This window comes from Eublepharis macularius, chromosome 4, assembly GCF_028583425.1.
Source record: "Eublepharis macularius isolate TG4126 chromosome 4, MPM_Emac_v1.0, whole genome shotgun sequence".
Classification (NCBI taxonomy): Eukaryota; Metazoa; Chordata; class Lepidosauria; order Squamata; family Eublepharidae; genus Eublepharis; species Eublepharis macularius.
In genome coordinates, this window is record NC_072793.1 from 6,467,645 (window position 1) to 6,483,921 (window position 16,277).

Consider the following 16,277-nt stretch of genomic DNA (forward strand, 5'->3'; position numbering starts at 1 on the left):
CCTTGTCAAAAATGTAGTGGTTGAGAGTGTGGGACTCTAATCTGGAGAAGCAAGTTTGATTCCTCACTCCTCCACTTGAAGCCAGCTGGGTGACTTTGGGTCAGTCACATCTTCTAGCTCTCTCAGCCCCACCCACCTCACAGGGTGTTTAGTTGTGGGGATAATAATGACATACTTTGCAAACTGCTCTGAGTGGGTGTTAAGTCATCCTGAAGGGCAGTATATTAAAAACATTAAAATCTCAAGCTTACATAAAACAACAAACAAGAAGCCATAAAATCTGTAGCATAATGATATCTCACTCTGAAATGCTCTGTAAAATTTAATGCCTGGAAGAAAAAGAAGGCTTTAAAGAAGGGTAGAAAGAAAGTGCCGAGCAGGTATCTCTAGGGAATGCATCCATTTGTTGTGTTCTGAAGGAGCATGGAACAAAGACCTTCCTCAAGATCTAAGCAACCAAAAACATACATCATGACAAATGCATTCTCGTAAGTATTCCAGGGCCTAGGATACTGCATTAGCAAGAAATGTTCAGTCCCCTTCCTTTCCCCAGAATGACGTGATCAAATTACCTCTTGGTGAATTTACTAAACTCAGCTTTTAGGAGAGAATTACACTATGTAAGGGAAGCCCATGTTTGATGAAGTGATGCAAACGCAGGTAGGCATTTTCAGGGGAAATGTGGTGAAGGACAGGGTGCGTAACAATTTCCATACTTGCTCCTCAGTTGAAAAATTCCATCCTCAAACAGCGTTTACTCCATTTGGGCTTATTTCCAGTTTCATAACATAGTTGGAAAAAAAGTTATAGGTGGCTAGGGTTGAAGGACGGGAATGTCTGCCAAGGAGAATCATTGGATAAAGGAAGGTTTTAACACGCCTTACTCACCCATTCTTCCTTGTGAAGTGTTTCCTGTCCCCTGCATTGTAAGACAAACATAGAATTGGAACTCTGTTTTTGAATCCTTATATGTAGGTTTGCCATTAGTTCTAACAGCATCTGCGCTAAAAATAGCAATTGTGTTTACTGCTGGTGTTTTGCACACAAACACCATTTCTGCAGTCTGTTTCAACATGGCAAAGAGTCCAGTAGCACCTTTAAGACTGACCAACTTTACTGTAGCATAAGCTTTCGAGAACCACAGTTCTCTTCCTCAGATGCATCTGACGAAGAGAACTGTGGTTCTTGAAAGCTTATGCTACAGTAAAGTTGGTTAGTCTTAAAGGTGCTACTGGACTCTTTGCCATTTTGCTACTACAGACTAACACGGCTAACTCCTCTAGATTTGTGTTTCAACAGACTTTCAGGTGATTACAGAACTGAGAGGTGCCCCTGCCTCTCCTTGGCTCTCTCTACTTTTTAATTACAGCTTCCTTTCTTGCATCACATCACTGCCTCTGACACTGTGAGTTAGTGGAGAGGAACATCCAAAGTAGATATCATGACCTCTTTTTCCTGAACTCGTTGACTGACCTTGGCTCCAGGAGAGAGCACTAGCAGTAAATAAAAATCCAAAGGTTTGCTGCCGAGTTCAAGAAAAAAGAAGAGATGCCAATAAAGACATAGATCCAGAGGAGTTAGCCGTGTTAGTCTGTAGAAGCAAAATAGAAAAGAGTCCAGTAGCACCTTTAAGACTAACCAATTTCACTGTAGCATAAGCTTTCGAGAAACACAGTTCTCTTCAGATGCATGGAGGGTAAGAAGAAACAATAAGGACACAATCCCAGTGCTGGAAGACATTATAAAAGTTCAGTAAATTCATAAATAGGTAGCTAATGAGCCTGTAACCTCTTGTCACCATTTAGTGGGAAACCTCATTAATTCTTTACAAGGCCTTTAGAAGACAGATCACAATAGGGTTGTGTTAATGCTTCCTCCAGCTCTGCTGGCTGTCAAAACTCTGCAAACGACTTCATTGCCTTTGACATTTTAACTTCTTCTGCCCAAGTTAGTTTGTTTGGTGGCTTAAAAGATAACCTGCTGTGCCAGATATAAGGGGAAAAAAGGTCAAGCAACATTTTTTCCTCCTCCAATGCATTGTAAACTAAAATAAATTATGACATTGTGTCACCAGTTTTGACCTTCCTATTAAAGATTTTCTGGTTTCAGCATTCACTTTCACAATTAAGTGGGAAGCTCTCCTTTGCGCATTCAGAGCATAATCAGAGCTATGTAGGTTAAGTAGTCAGATACTAAACATTTTTCCACCCAGGCTGCCGACGTGGGGATACGCAGGGTTGTCTTGCAGTGGCTGGTCTCCTTTCTCCATGGTCGGGGACAAAGAAGGTGCTTGGGAAGAGACTGTCATCCTGCCAACCTGTGGTGTGCGATGTCCCACAAGGGGCAATACATTCCCCATTGCTATTTAACATCTATATGCACACCCTTGCGGAGCTTTGGACTTAGGTGTCATCAATATGCAGATGACACCCAGTTATACCTGATGATGGACGGCCAGCCTGGTTCGGCCCTGGTTGTCCTGGAGTGTGCCTTTGAGGTCGTGACTGGTTGGTTGAAACAGTTGACTGAAATGAAATCCTACAAAGATGGAGGTCCTGCACTTGAGTCGTGGGGAGTTAGGTGCCAGACTCTGACTCCTGACCCTCGACAGGGCACCGTTTATGCCAGTGTCATCAGTTAGCAGTTTGGGGGTGATTCTGGATGCCTCCTTGAAAATGGAGGCTCAGGTTGCAACTGTTGCCAAGTCCTCCTCTTTTTTTATCTACAGTGGACCAGGCAGCTTGTTGCATACCTCTCAGTCAGCAACTTAACTACAGTGATCCAGGCAACAGTCATCTCTAGGCTGGACTACTGTAACTTGCTCTACGCGGGGCTTCCCTTGAGCCTGACCTGGAAACTGCAGCTGGTTCAAAATGCAGCAGTGCGTGTTATTGTAGGAGTGCCGACTGAAGTGCATATAAAACCTATATTGCACCAGCTGCATTGGCTGCCAGTGGAGTACCAGATCAGGTTCAAGGTTTTGGTATTAACCTACAAAGCCCTATGCGGACTGGGACCAGCGTATCTGCGAGACCGCCTCTCCCCATGCGTGCCCCAGAGGATGCTCCAATCAGGAGACAAACATCTATCGGTGGTCCCTGGCCCCAAGGAGGCCTGCCTGACCTCAACCAAAGCCAGGGCATTCTCGGTCCTGGCTCCAGCCTGGTGGAACTCTCTGTCCACTGAGACCAGGTCCCAGCAGGATGTGTTATCATTTCGCCAGGCCTGTAAGACAGGTATTCTGATGTCGTCACCATCATTCTTGCCACCTCTGGATACGACCGCTTCTTCCACTGGGCCCCACCAGTTCCGTGACCATTCCCCCTATTTCTCAGACGACTGATGAGGGGAATGAAGCAACCTCACACCATTCGGAACCAGTCTTGGATCTGATGTTGGATCCTTCCTCAGAGGAAGCTGTGGGGGATACATCATCAGTTTCTCCCATGGAAGATTTTCGGCTGTTCGCCGAACAAATGTTGCGAATGGCACGAGCTTTGGATCTTGATGTCTCTGCTGCCACACTGAAATCAAAGAGCAAGGTATTGCAAGCCTCTACTCTACCTCACCAGGTTCAGTAGCCTTCCCTCCTGTAGAGGACCTACTAGGTATCGCACACTCAGTGTGGGAAAAACTAGCATCTTCACCTGCGACCTCAAGGAAAATTGAAAATTCTTATAAACTCCAGCAGAAGGACTGCACCTTTCTCTTCACACACCCTCTATTGTTACTGAAGAGGTTCAGTCTTGACACCATTATGGCTCACACTCATCCCCTATAGATAAGGAAGGGTGTAAACTAGATGCCCTAGGGCGCAAGGTTTACTCTTCAGCAGCTCTCGAGTTCTGTATTGTGAACTACCGAGCCATTATGGGTTCTTACAACTTGTTTTTGTGGGACCACCTGTCAACTTATACCCATGACATGCCAGAAGAGAGGAAGGCCCTGATTCAAGCACTTCAGGGAGAAGCAACGAGATTCGCTAAGCAGCAAATGTTGGCAGGCAAACACGCAGCAGATCGCTCAGCCAGGACTATGGCATTGGCCATAGTCCTCAGACATCATGCTTGGCTGTGGTCCATACCCAAATACAAAGAGGCCCTTCCACCAAAAACCTGAATGACAAGGAAAAGCAAACTGCAAGTGGAAGGAAAAAGTATCCAACACAGTCAAAATACGAAAGTCAATACTATGATATATTCAATTAAAAGTTAAAGTGCATACAAAGAATATACAGTTGAGTGTAAATTAAACAAACAAACAAGTGCAGGGAAGCCGCTCCGAAGGACCTGTGAGAAAGACACTGAAGTCCAAAAGATAAAGTCCACCAAATTAATGGTCTCAACAGAAGTCCATCCAAACGTGAGTAAGTCCAGTGAGTAAAGTAGATGTCAACAGTATTCCAATGAAAAAATAATAAATCTTCTTTTCGAGCAAGTATGTAGTGTGTTGTAGAGTAGGACGTCAGAAGGACGCACTCCCCCACCCAACAAACTGGGCCGGCTGTATTGCCTGTTGTTTTGTGCAGGCACCTCCTCAGGGGCGGAAATGCTGTTCACCTGTAGCTACAACGATTAATAAATATAATAAATACATCCCATAAATACAATACACAGTCTCCCCTAACTAAGAATAACATCCAGATAACAGTTAAAACTCACTTGAATATTTCCATTCAAGTACAAAAATAGTCAATTACATAAAGTCAACAAGAAGAAATCTAGGCAGCGGCTAAGTGCCTAAAGCCCAAGACGCAAAGCTTTTAAAGTACTAATTGACAGTTTCCAGAAGACTTCTTAAAGAGATACACCAATATAGTAATGATTACAAATAACAGAAAAGATTTAATTCATTGTTTAATCCATTTGATTTGAGAGAGCCTAAATGATGGATCCAAAAGCACTCCTTCTGCAGGAGGGTTCTCTGCACTTGACGGGAGGAAACATGTTGTCCCGAGTACAAAATCATAAACTTGAAATCATCTTCCCTATGATCTAACTGCAAAAAATGTTCAACCATCAGAGCTTCTATAATCCCATTTCTAACCCGAGAAATATGTTCAGACAAGCGTGTTTTCAATGGTCTAATAGTGCTACCCTTGTAGAACATTTTACACTTACACACAATTAATAGCATTTCCCCAAGAGAAACGAAACAAAATTGTGGACTTCCCTTTCAAGGGTTCCTCCTTATTCGCCGAATGCACGGATGAATCATTGCAACAAATGAAAAAAAATCACCAAACTGCACGTTCTCTGGGAGTCATTGCACCACAGCAGCAACAGCAGCAACCGTACTCCTTCAAACAATGGTACCCAAACTGCCAGACCTACCAACATCATTCAAGGTACTCATACCAACAGTACCAGCCTTACCAGCAGAGGTCTTATCCCTATTACTCTCGCTCTGGGACCAGAAGGTCCAGTAAGCCTAGGGCTCATCAGCCCCAGCCAAAACCAGGGCAGGGTCAAAAATCCCTTTTCTGACTGACCGCGCAACCATCTCAGCCTCTCCTGTTTCAGGACAGGTTGGCCCCATTTGTTGACTGCTGGGACGCAATTTCATCAGACTCTTGGGTCCTACAAGTTATTCGATACAGTTACCGTTTACGTTCTTCCAAGGTTCCCCAGTTATTGTTACCTGGCAATGCATCACAGTGTCCAGTTCAGGCTCTTTCTCCGGTTATTGAAGCACTTCTTTCCAAGGGAGCAATCGAAAGAGTTCCAGAGGAGGAGCCCCCAAGAGGGTTTTTCTCCAGATATTTTCTGGTAGAAAAGGACGATAACCACAGGCCCATTTTGGACCTTCGAAAGTTGAATGTGTTCATTAAAACAGAAAAGTTTCAAATGTTAACCTTGGTTAGTGGCTTACAATATCTCACCCCACAGTAGGCCGGTCCTTCTTACCCTGAGACAGGGCCAGGTCACTCCAATGCATGGTCCCCCGCTTTAGAAGGAAGTAATTCCAACCTGCTATATTTATCCAGAGGCTTTTAGGGCTGATGGTGTACACAACTAGCATGGTTCATCGTCCTTGACCTCAAGGATGCATACTTTCACATTGCCGTTCATCCAGACCATAAGAAGTATCTCGGGTTTTACTTCCAGGGAGAGATCTTCCAATATTCAGTTCTCTCCTTTAGCCCCAAGGGTTTTCACCAAATGTATGGCAGTGGTTGTAGCACACTTAAGTTCACAGGGATGTTCAGTTTACCCATACCTGGACAATTGGCTACTGGCTGCCCACTCTCGTGACCTACTTCAACAGCACATTGAGATCACGGTTTGAACCATGTCTCGCCTAGGTCATCGCCTGGTCATCAATTGGAAAAAGTCTTCATTGATCCCCACACAATCTATTCAGTTTATTGGGGCTAGGCTGGATGCCACAGTAGGCCGGTCCTTCTTACCCTGAGACAGGGCCAGGTCACTCCAATGCATGGTCTCCCGCTTTAGAAGGAAGCAATTCCAACCTGCTATATTTATCCAGAGGCTTTTAGGGCTGATGGTGTCCACAACTAGCATGGTGCCACTTGCTCAACTTCACATGAGACTACTCCAGAACTTGTTCCTGTGACATTTTGACCCCCCCCCCTTAGGGAACCCCAGAGCAAGGCACTCTCCATTCATAGGGTTATAGTCGCCTTCCTCAACTGGTGGTCTTTAGAAGGCCATCTTTTAAAAGATATACCCTTTGGGATCCCATCACCTGACATCTCTATCACCACAGATGCTTCTTTACTGGGTTGGGGAGCACACTGTGGGAGTTCATTTGTACAGGCACATGGTCACTCACTGAGCGATCTATGCACATTAACGTGTTAGAACTAAGGGCAATCAGATACCCCTGTCTTGTCTACCTACCATTCATCCATGCCATTCATATATTCTGTGCTCTCTGTACTGATCTGATCAATGTATTGATACCCTGTGTGTTTCATGCCATGCTCTTATACTGTAACCATTATACTCAAGCCGTCCTTGGCCTGCCTGAAAACGAAAGTACAAATGCTGAGCCTGTTATCTCTAAAAGTATGCTTGACCTTGTAACTGTGCTGTAACTTTTCGCAAGAGACAGAGGAAGTTGGATTCCTTGTAATCTTTACCTTTCTCTGCCCAGACAAAGCTATTGTGTTCTCATGAGACTTTGGGATTTTCACGCCTAGTTGCTAACTGCCCAAGGGGAGGGGGGATCATGCTCTTTATATCAAAGTGCATATGCTTGTATCTTCATTCCTGCCAACTTACCCATCTTTGGATATACTGTGAACTTAATGGATCTCTAAAATAAAACCTTTTCATCCAATGCACTGGAGTGCTTGCTGTGAGGGGTTTGGGGACCTATCTGCCATGGACTGCCATCCCTAGAACTGACAACTCCCTTGCTTCTTTTTCTGATCTCCTTCGCAACAAGAGGGTACAGGTGCAAACGGACAACACGACACCCCTCTATTATATCAACAAACAGGGTGGAACAGCCTCAATGACCCTTTGTGCGGAGGCAACACAACTGTGGCACTGGGCAGTACAAAACAATATTGTCCCTCAAGCCATTCAGGGACTGCAAACAGCAGGACAGATTCCCTGAGCAGGGTGTTCAGACCACATCACGAGTGGGCTATCAACCCTGCATTCCTTTACCATATCTTCAAGAAATGAGGGACACCATTAGTAGACCTCTTTGCAACAAGGGACAACTCCAAAGCAACCACATATTATTCCCTGGGGAGCTCAGATCCCAGTTCTCTGGGGGACACTTTTCAGATCCCATGGGAGGGGAGCCTATTTTATGCCTTCCCACCCATAGCTCTCATCCCCAGAGTTCTAGACAGAATCCAGCATTACAGGACACATTGCATACTGGTCACCCCCTTCTGGCCGCACCGGGACTGGTTCCCAACACTGTGGGAGATGTCGCAGGGCTATTACATACATTTTCCAGAGGTCCCAGATCTCATCCACAGAGGCCGGGTATTACACCACAATGTGACAGTACTCAGACTCATGGCATGGCTTGTACTTCCACCATAGCACCTTTCTCCAAGGAGGTGACCCAAATCATGCTAAATGCTCGTAAGGCTTCTATGAGGGCTTCCTATGGCCACAAGTGGCATCATTTTTCCCAGTGGGCGTCCAGGACGCCTTTCTCCCCTTTCTCTTGCCCACTGGCAGTTGTGTTTGATTACTTGTTGTCATCGTTAAAGAGTGGAGTAGCTGCGTCTTCAATTAAGGTGCACCTTGCAGCCATTTCCACATTCCACGAAACTGTCAATGGCAAAACGGTGTTTTCGCACCAGGCATCCAAACAGTTCCTAAAGGGAGTAAATAATACCTCCCCACCTAGAAGGCCCCCTTTACCAATCCCTGGTCCTTTTTTTTTTTAAATTAAACAGTTTTATTGTAATCAGATACATAAGATACAGGTTGTAGTTTGTCATTTACAGAAAATTTTAGATTAAAAAACTTTACAATAAAGTGGTGTAAAATATAGCAGTTGCTTATGAGAGTCAAAAGGCGAATGAATACTATTATACACAACAACATACATAAAAACCCTTAAGTTTAGTAAGACACATGAAAGTAATTTACACATATGAATGTAAATAAAACTACAGCATGAAGGTTCATTCTATCATATGTGGTGGACTTGTGATAAGGCTAAGCAGTTCTGGGGGGATATAGTTAAAGTTATGTCAGATATTTTACAAAGGAATATAAATAAAACCCCGGAATTGCTGTTATTATGTATGAACCTAGAAGATTTTGATAAAACGGACAGAGTTATGGTGTTTTATATGATTACGGTGGCCAGAATGTGTTATGCACAGATGTGGAAGACTCAGGAGATACCATCTATGGAAGATTGGAAGTTTTGAACATGGCAGAAATGGACAAATTAACAAGGAAATTGAAAGAACAAGAAGAATTGGACTATACATCAAGCTGGGAAAAATTTAAGAAATGTGTGGGGGAAAAGTGGGACATGAAGGGGAAATTGTGGGCTTTGGAGAAGTAGGGGAGATAGAAACTTACTTAAGCTTAAAAAGGGGTATATTTTACTATATGTTATGGGATTAGTATAGTATATTTACAGGGGATATGTATGTAATTTTGTTTTACTTAGTTAGCATGTGTACTTATTATTACTTATGTAATTTTTATATTTTTAACTAAGATAGGTAATATAGTTAGAGTAGATAGTAGGTATAATATAGATATATATTACATTAGTATTACAGATTTTATGAATTTATATGATATACCTTTTAGATTAAGTTGGGTATGGAAAACTGCGGGGAGTCACCAGAAAAGGGGGGGGGGAGGATGGGGAAAATGCAATGGGGTGAATAATGATAATGACTTCTATGTTTATGTTTGTAAACCCATCCAATAAAAATTTTCTTTAAAAAAAATGAATGTAAATAAAACTGTTTTAAGCCTGGATGAGATCTATTAATTTCAAGATATTCAAGGAAGGGAAGCCACTTTTCTAGAAAATTTGTGGTTCTTGGGAAGTACTCCATCTGGAGGATTTCATCATGTAATTTCTCTGAGATGAAGTGATCCCAGATTTTCATATACCAACTGTTGATTGTAGGGTTGGCATTTGACTTCCAGAGTTCGGCAATTGTACTCTTAGCAGCCACTAGCAGGGTTTCAATGAGGTCTTTCCTTATTGCGGGTATACTAACTTGACAATTGTCCCAGATATCTAAAAAAATGAGTTCAGGCAATAATGCAATATGAAAGTTTGAGATTTGGTGTATTTCATTAAGAAACTCCTTCCAGAATTTTTCTATGTATTTACATTTCCACCAACAGTGATCAAAACTACCTATTTCACCGCAATTTTTCCAGCAGTTTGGGGGCTGTGCAGACGAGAACTGAGGAAGTTTTTTCGGAGTTAGATACCATCTATTTAATATCTTGTAAGTTTGTATCTTGGTGACAATTGTTTTGGAATTATATATATTGGAAGACCAAATACGCTTCCAGGTATCAGTATTAAGATCTGTTTGGCAGTCTTGGGCCCATTGGGCTTGAATTTTCAATTCTTTAGATTTAAGAGTAGTTAAAATTACGTTATACAATTTTGAAATCAGGCCTTTATTATTGAAGGAAGAGGGCTCTAACATGCGTTCAAATTCTGTATTAGGAGTGAGTAATAGTTTCTTCAGATCAATCTGATCAGCGAGACCAGATAGTTGCAGGTACATACTCCAAGGTATTTTATTCTTTGAGGTATCTTCAAGTTTAGACTTCTCAAACAGCCCTTTCCCTGGTTCTAGTGCAGTTTATGCTAGCTCCCTTCGAACCCATGGCCTTCTGTGACCTTAACCTGCTCTCTTGGAAGGTCGCCCTTCTGATAGCTGTTACATCTCTCAGGCAAGTAGGGGAATAAAGCGCCCTTTGTGTAGACCCCCTCTTCCTCCAGTTTTTTGATGAGGTCATACTGTATCCCAGTTTAGAGTTCCTGCCAAAAATTGTCTCATGGTTCCATTTACAGCAGAAAGCTATTCTTCCCGTGTTGTTGGAATGTGCACTTCACAAGTTAGATGCAAGGAGAGCGCTTCTATATTATATCCATAGGACCAAACCATTCCGTAGGTCTAGGAACTTATTCATTTGTTGCGTAGGACCTCACAAGGGTCTCCCAGTGACTAGTCAATCCCTTTCACGGTGGATCGTGGCAGCAATCAGACGCTGTTACATAACTGCCAAGTTCCCCTGCCCTGTGACCATTCGAGCACACTCTACCAGAGCTCAATCGGCTTCAGCTGCCTTCCTATGGGGGACCACATTATGAGTTATTTGCCAAGCAGCGACCTGGTCGTCAGCAGACACTTTCATCCGGCACTACTCTATGGACACAGCAGCCAGGAGGGATGCAGCGGTGGGGATGGCTGTCCTACACTCTATATTAGCCTGAACATCTCACACCCTCCTCCATTGGTGAGTAGCTTGCTATACTTCCAATGTGGGACTGCACCGAAGACCGAAGACGAAAACAGTGTTACACTTACCTGTAACTGTTGTTCGTCTAAGTCTTCGTGCAGGCACACATTCCCTCCCTCCTACCCCTCTGTGAGATTCTGTGAGAATTATGGTGGCTTAGGTGGAAGAGGGAAGAGGGGTAGCGCCGCCCAGCAACACCGCATTTGGCGGGAACGGTCTGCACAGGCATGTTGCTGGGGAAGAGCGCCCCCTAGCATTTGAGAGCTTGTAAAAACCTTTCCAACAGCTGACTTGAGCCTGCACAGTCCCAATGTGTGCCTGCACAAAGACCTAGACGAACAACAGTTACAGGTAAGTTCAACACTGTTTTTCTTGGCTGTCTTCATATCCACTTCATAGGTCCTCCAGTGGGCTCTGTAGCATGCTCTATCAGCTTCCACGCGAAGATCCTCATTTTGGGGCACCCAATGTAGCATTTGTAGAGGGATTCATGTGAGCTCCACATGTGTCTGGTGACCACGCATCTGTCTGCAAGGGAGATGCCCAGTTTCCTTCTTGAGAGATGACATTAGACATAAGCAGGACTGTGTGTGAGTGACTCTCACAGGAACATTTCCTGTTTTGTCGTATCTTCCAAAACCAACTTTAATACAAAAGCTATGCTTCATCTTCTTTACAAGAGAACAAACAGCTGCAGTGGAGCCTCAGTTCTGTTGGAAATCTGGGAAGGACAGTTACTCATTTCTTATTCAGCGCTCAGTCATGTTCTTAGTTAGTGCCTCCTGAGTTAACAGATATGGTGCCCCAAGTACATACACAATCAACTGTGAGAGTGAAATAGGTTATTATGTTGGAATTTCTTGCTAGAAATCTGTGAACTGGCACTTTCTCACCGAGGACAAAATGGTGCTTCAGAAAAGTATTGCTACCATCATGGCAACTGGCACTGCTCGATGAACTGCTCATGTGGAGATCAGCTCATACCTTTAAACAAGTGGGCTTCCATGCCAGTCTCAGCCAGGCTACAAGCCTAGTAGATAGTAGAACTTCAGAGGCACTAAAATGGGAGCTGCCATCCCTAAAAAATCAAATGTATCATTTTTCCTGGTTTTCCAAAATAAATTCTTAACATCACAGTATTTGCTCCCCTTTTCTGTTTCTCCATCTTCCTGTTTGTTGTTGTGACAATGTCAGTCAACAATGATATTTTTCACAATGTCTAGCGTATTTGTTCTAAATAAGTGCCTGTAGCTAACAAATGTTTAGGCTCTTTGCTCTCTAGCATTCTTCTATTGTATTGAATGTCTTTGATTGATCTACTGCTGAATTTTTTGTAACTTGCAAGCAATTACCTTTTAACAAACTACGTAGTTAATCCCGTTCAAATTCTTGAAAGAGCTACTTCCTTATTGGTGGTAGCAATAGCACTTACTCAAGGATTTTATTATGTTGGAAGTAAGGCCTTCTCTCCAAAGGCCTTGCAATGAAGGGTCTGACTTATAAAGTAAACTTTGACAGAGGCTCAGTACAAAGTACACCAATATGGGTAATGTAAAAGGTATCCTTGGTCGATGGAATTTCTCATCTCTAGACTACAGTTCTTTAACGTAAGAGCATTCGCGATGATTCGGATCAATAAGTTCTCTAGCTTGGCTTTTTGTTTCACACAGGAACAAATCAGATGCCCTGAAAAGCAGCGTATGAAGATCAAATCTCGCCCCCCTCCCTTAGTTGATGTTTCCTATGCCATTTTTCAGAGGGTTACTGAGTACTAAATATAGAAGATATATTTAGTAATTCAACAGTCATTGATCAGGGTTGCCAACTTCCATGTGGAGCCTGAAGATCTCCTGGAATTACATCTGATCTCTAGACTACAGAGATCAGTTCCTATGGAGAAAATGGTTGCTTTGGAGGGGGAGCTCGGTGGCACTATACCCTACTGAAGTCCCTCCCTTCCCAAACCCCACCCTCCCTAGGATCCACCCCCAGTCGCCAAGAATTTCCAGCTCGGAGCTGGCAACCCTTACACTGATGGACCTACCTCCCAAGAGCTTGTCTAATCCCCTTTTAAAGTGAACTAAACTAGTCCTCACTACATCCTGTGGCTGTGAATTCCCTGAGCTGATTCGTCTTTGAATGAAATATTTCCTTTTGTCCAACCTGAATTTATCGTCCATCAATTTCATTGGGTCTCCATGAGTCCTAGTATTATGGGAGACAGAGAAAAAGTTCCTTTATCCTCTTTCTTTACTCCATCTATGATGTTATAAAGCTTTATTATACCCCTTCACTCGTAAAAGCCCCCAGACTCTCAGCTTTCCATAGAGGGAAGATGCCCCATCTCGTTGATCATTCAGTGGGCCTTTTTCTTCACCTTTTCCAGTATTACCATGTCCTCTTTTGAGATGTTTTGGGTGTAACTATGCACAACCTGTTCATACACTGACAATATATTTTAAAGCTAGGATTTTTCATCCCAATTTGCCATGTTGTTGCCTGCCTACTCCATCCTCTCAAGTTTGAAGATACCCTTTTGGAGCTTCTTACCATCCTGAATAATTTAATGTCATCTGCAGATTGGCCACGTCACAGCTCATCCATGATTCCAGATAATTTATGAGCAAATTGAAGAGCACCAGTACCGATATTGATCCCTGGAACCACACTGCTTAGTTCCTTCCATTGTGAGAACTATTTACTCCTACTCAATTTCCTGTTATCTTAACTAAATTTTTGGTCCATGAGAGGGCCTATTCCGTTATTCCATGAATGCTCAGGGAAGTTTTTTGGAAATCCAAATACATAATGTCTGCCAGATCACTATTGTTCACTAGCTTGTTAACCATCTCAAAGAACTCCAGAAAGTTGCTGACATAGGACTTCACTTTACCTGTTGATTCTTCCCCAGTGGGACTTGTTCTTCTGTGTCTTATCTTTAAAAACACTTAATAACAGTTTTATCTTTAATAATATTTTCCATCAGTTTACCCAGGACAGAGGTTAAAGCTAACTGGCCTGTAATTTCACCTCTGGGTCTAGTCCAAAATGTAGTAGTCATGGAAACTGTCTATGCAGAACCCTTTTGAAACACTTATTTCTGTGTGCTGTTATCACATAGAAAAGGAAAACAGTTCTCAGTCACTGCTTTTTATTGTATGGTTCGTGCCAAGCTAGGCTAATTTGTATTCTCCAAAGCCAAGTGAATTCCCTAGCCATATATTACTAAATCTGAGCCCACGTGGGACTTTTTTGACTCAAATAAAGGAGATACAAGGTATATAAAAGGTGTCATTTTAAAAGTCCCCTTCCCCTTAACATGTTGCTGCTGTGGCTTTTTGGTTCAGTTGACTTGCTGTATGTCTGTTTCTTTATAGTTTGTTTATAGTTTACATGGCCCAGGGTTATTTTATTAATCATTTTCCCCAAAGGACGCTAGAGTTAAGTCCCGTTAAGCTTCATACATTATCACATAGCCAAATCTCATTGGTATTTTGGAGAAACCACACCATAGAGCTTTCTTGCCCTCACTCTGATATTGTTGGGGTAAAAAGGGAGAGCATGTGCAGCATGGTATAGTGGTTTGAGTATCAGACTAAGTTCAAAGAGCTCTGGCTTAAGAGTCCTACTCAGCAATGCTCACTGAGGGACTGTGGGCTAGTCATAGTTCCAGAGGAACTAGCCGTGTTAGTCTGTAGTTGCAAAATAGGAAAGAGTCCAGTAGCACCTTTAAGACTAACCAACTTGTAGCATAAGCTTTTGAGAACCACAGCTCTCTTCGTCAGATGCTACTGGACTCTTTACTATTATGGGCTGGTCACTCTCAGCATAACGTACCTTGCAGGGTTGCTCTAAGGACAAAAAGGAGGGGCAGAGGATACCATATATATTATCTTGAGCTCCTTGGAGGTGTCTAGCAGCAGAGCAGAGAGGAAGTTGTGCAGAAGTTGTGCAGCCTTGGTTTACATATACAATTCTCAAACCTGTGATTAGTCTAAGCATTTGACTCTGTGTTGCTCTTGTCAACCTAAACTGCATTCACTTTAAATATCCAGAGTTTGCAATGCCAGTTTCTGTCTCTCATGCTTGTGCTAAGGGTTTGTCTTCAGCTATCCCTGTATGCAGCTTGGATTGCTATTGCAGTGGGAAAATAATGCCGAGTCCGACCTCTACAGGGCATTTAGCATCTTTATGTGTTAAATTCACTTATTGACAATGGAGGGGAGAAACAACTGGAGCAGTGCCAGTGCAAGCCAGGTGGTTACTGTGATTATTAAAATCATGCAGGCTGCAAAACCTCCAGCAAAAAAAGGGGCGGGGGGAAGTATGATTATGAAATTTTACAAGCTTGGTAGATATCATGTTGCAAACAAATCTGTATTTATAAAGAGGACATTTGTTGTTTGAAAAGAAAGGAATGAATTTGATTCTCTAGTGTTTAATTTCCATTTCCCTCTCATTTCTTTAGGTTCAGCTAATCCACTATAACCATGAGTTATATACTAATGTAACGGAAGCTGCAAAAAGTCCCAATGGCTTGGTGGTAGTTTCTATATTTATGAAAGTAAGTACAGCAAAATTTCAAATATGCGGAGTTACATTTGTTTCATGAGATTTTAAGCGATTAGGTGCTGTTGTTGCGGCCAGCACTTTGGGCCCTGTAACCCCGACTACCCCATTTTCTCTGGGACTCTTGCTTTAGTGGTCTGCAGTTAATGGCTGACCATTGTTTGGTGCTAGCAACATTACACTTTTAAGATAAAAAGTCATCATTGTGGTCAGTCCCTCATTATGCAACTGGCTCGCTACAGAATCCTTTAAAAGGTACACGCCGTCCTCTTTATAATGTGGATGCTTTCACAACATCCTTTTTCAAAGATCTCTTTTCAGTACCTCTCTTCCCATCCCTTCCTCATTTTCTCTCTTTTAATTTTTTTTAAACAAATGGATTTTAAAATGGATTTTTAATGTGACTGTGTTGGTTTGAAGTACGCTGCCTAAGTGCCGGCTTCAGCTGTGTGCTGTAGTTATGAAAGGAGCATCGGAGGCCCATAAAAGTTCCAGTATAGAATCAAGGCATCCCTGTATGAAGCAGTGTTCATAAACTTTAAGCTCAAGATAGAAGGGCTTTCACCGTGTTTAATACAATGGTGCCTTCTTCGGTCTCAACTCACCTCTGAAAATCTGGTTTTGCACATTTTAGTAAGATTCATTTTGAACTGGTGACAAGCTGTGGAGGATGCCTACTGGTTAGCATCAATGTATTAGCAACATATTTTCCTTCCCCATCTATGAAGCACTGCTAACAGTTTTTTTAATACA

At 42.7% G+C, this 16,277-nt stretch overlaps 1 protein-coding gene across 1 annotated transcript in view; it reads left to right on the top strand.

Moving 5' to 3' along the window:
- The window catches only part of CA10 (carbonic anhydrase 10), a 720,933-nt gene that overhangs the window by 660,154 nt on the left and 44,502 nt on the right, over positions 1-16,277 (top strand). The window contains exon 6 of the mRNA XM_054977005.1: positions 15,424-15,519. Coding sequence (XP_054832980.1) covers positions 15,424-15,519 — 96 coding nt within the window. The remainder of the gene's footprint in view (positions 1-15,423; positions 15,520-16,277) is intronic.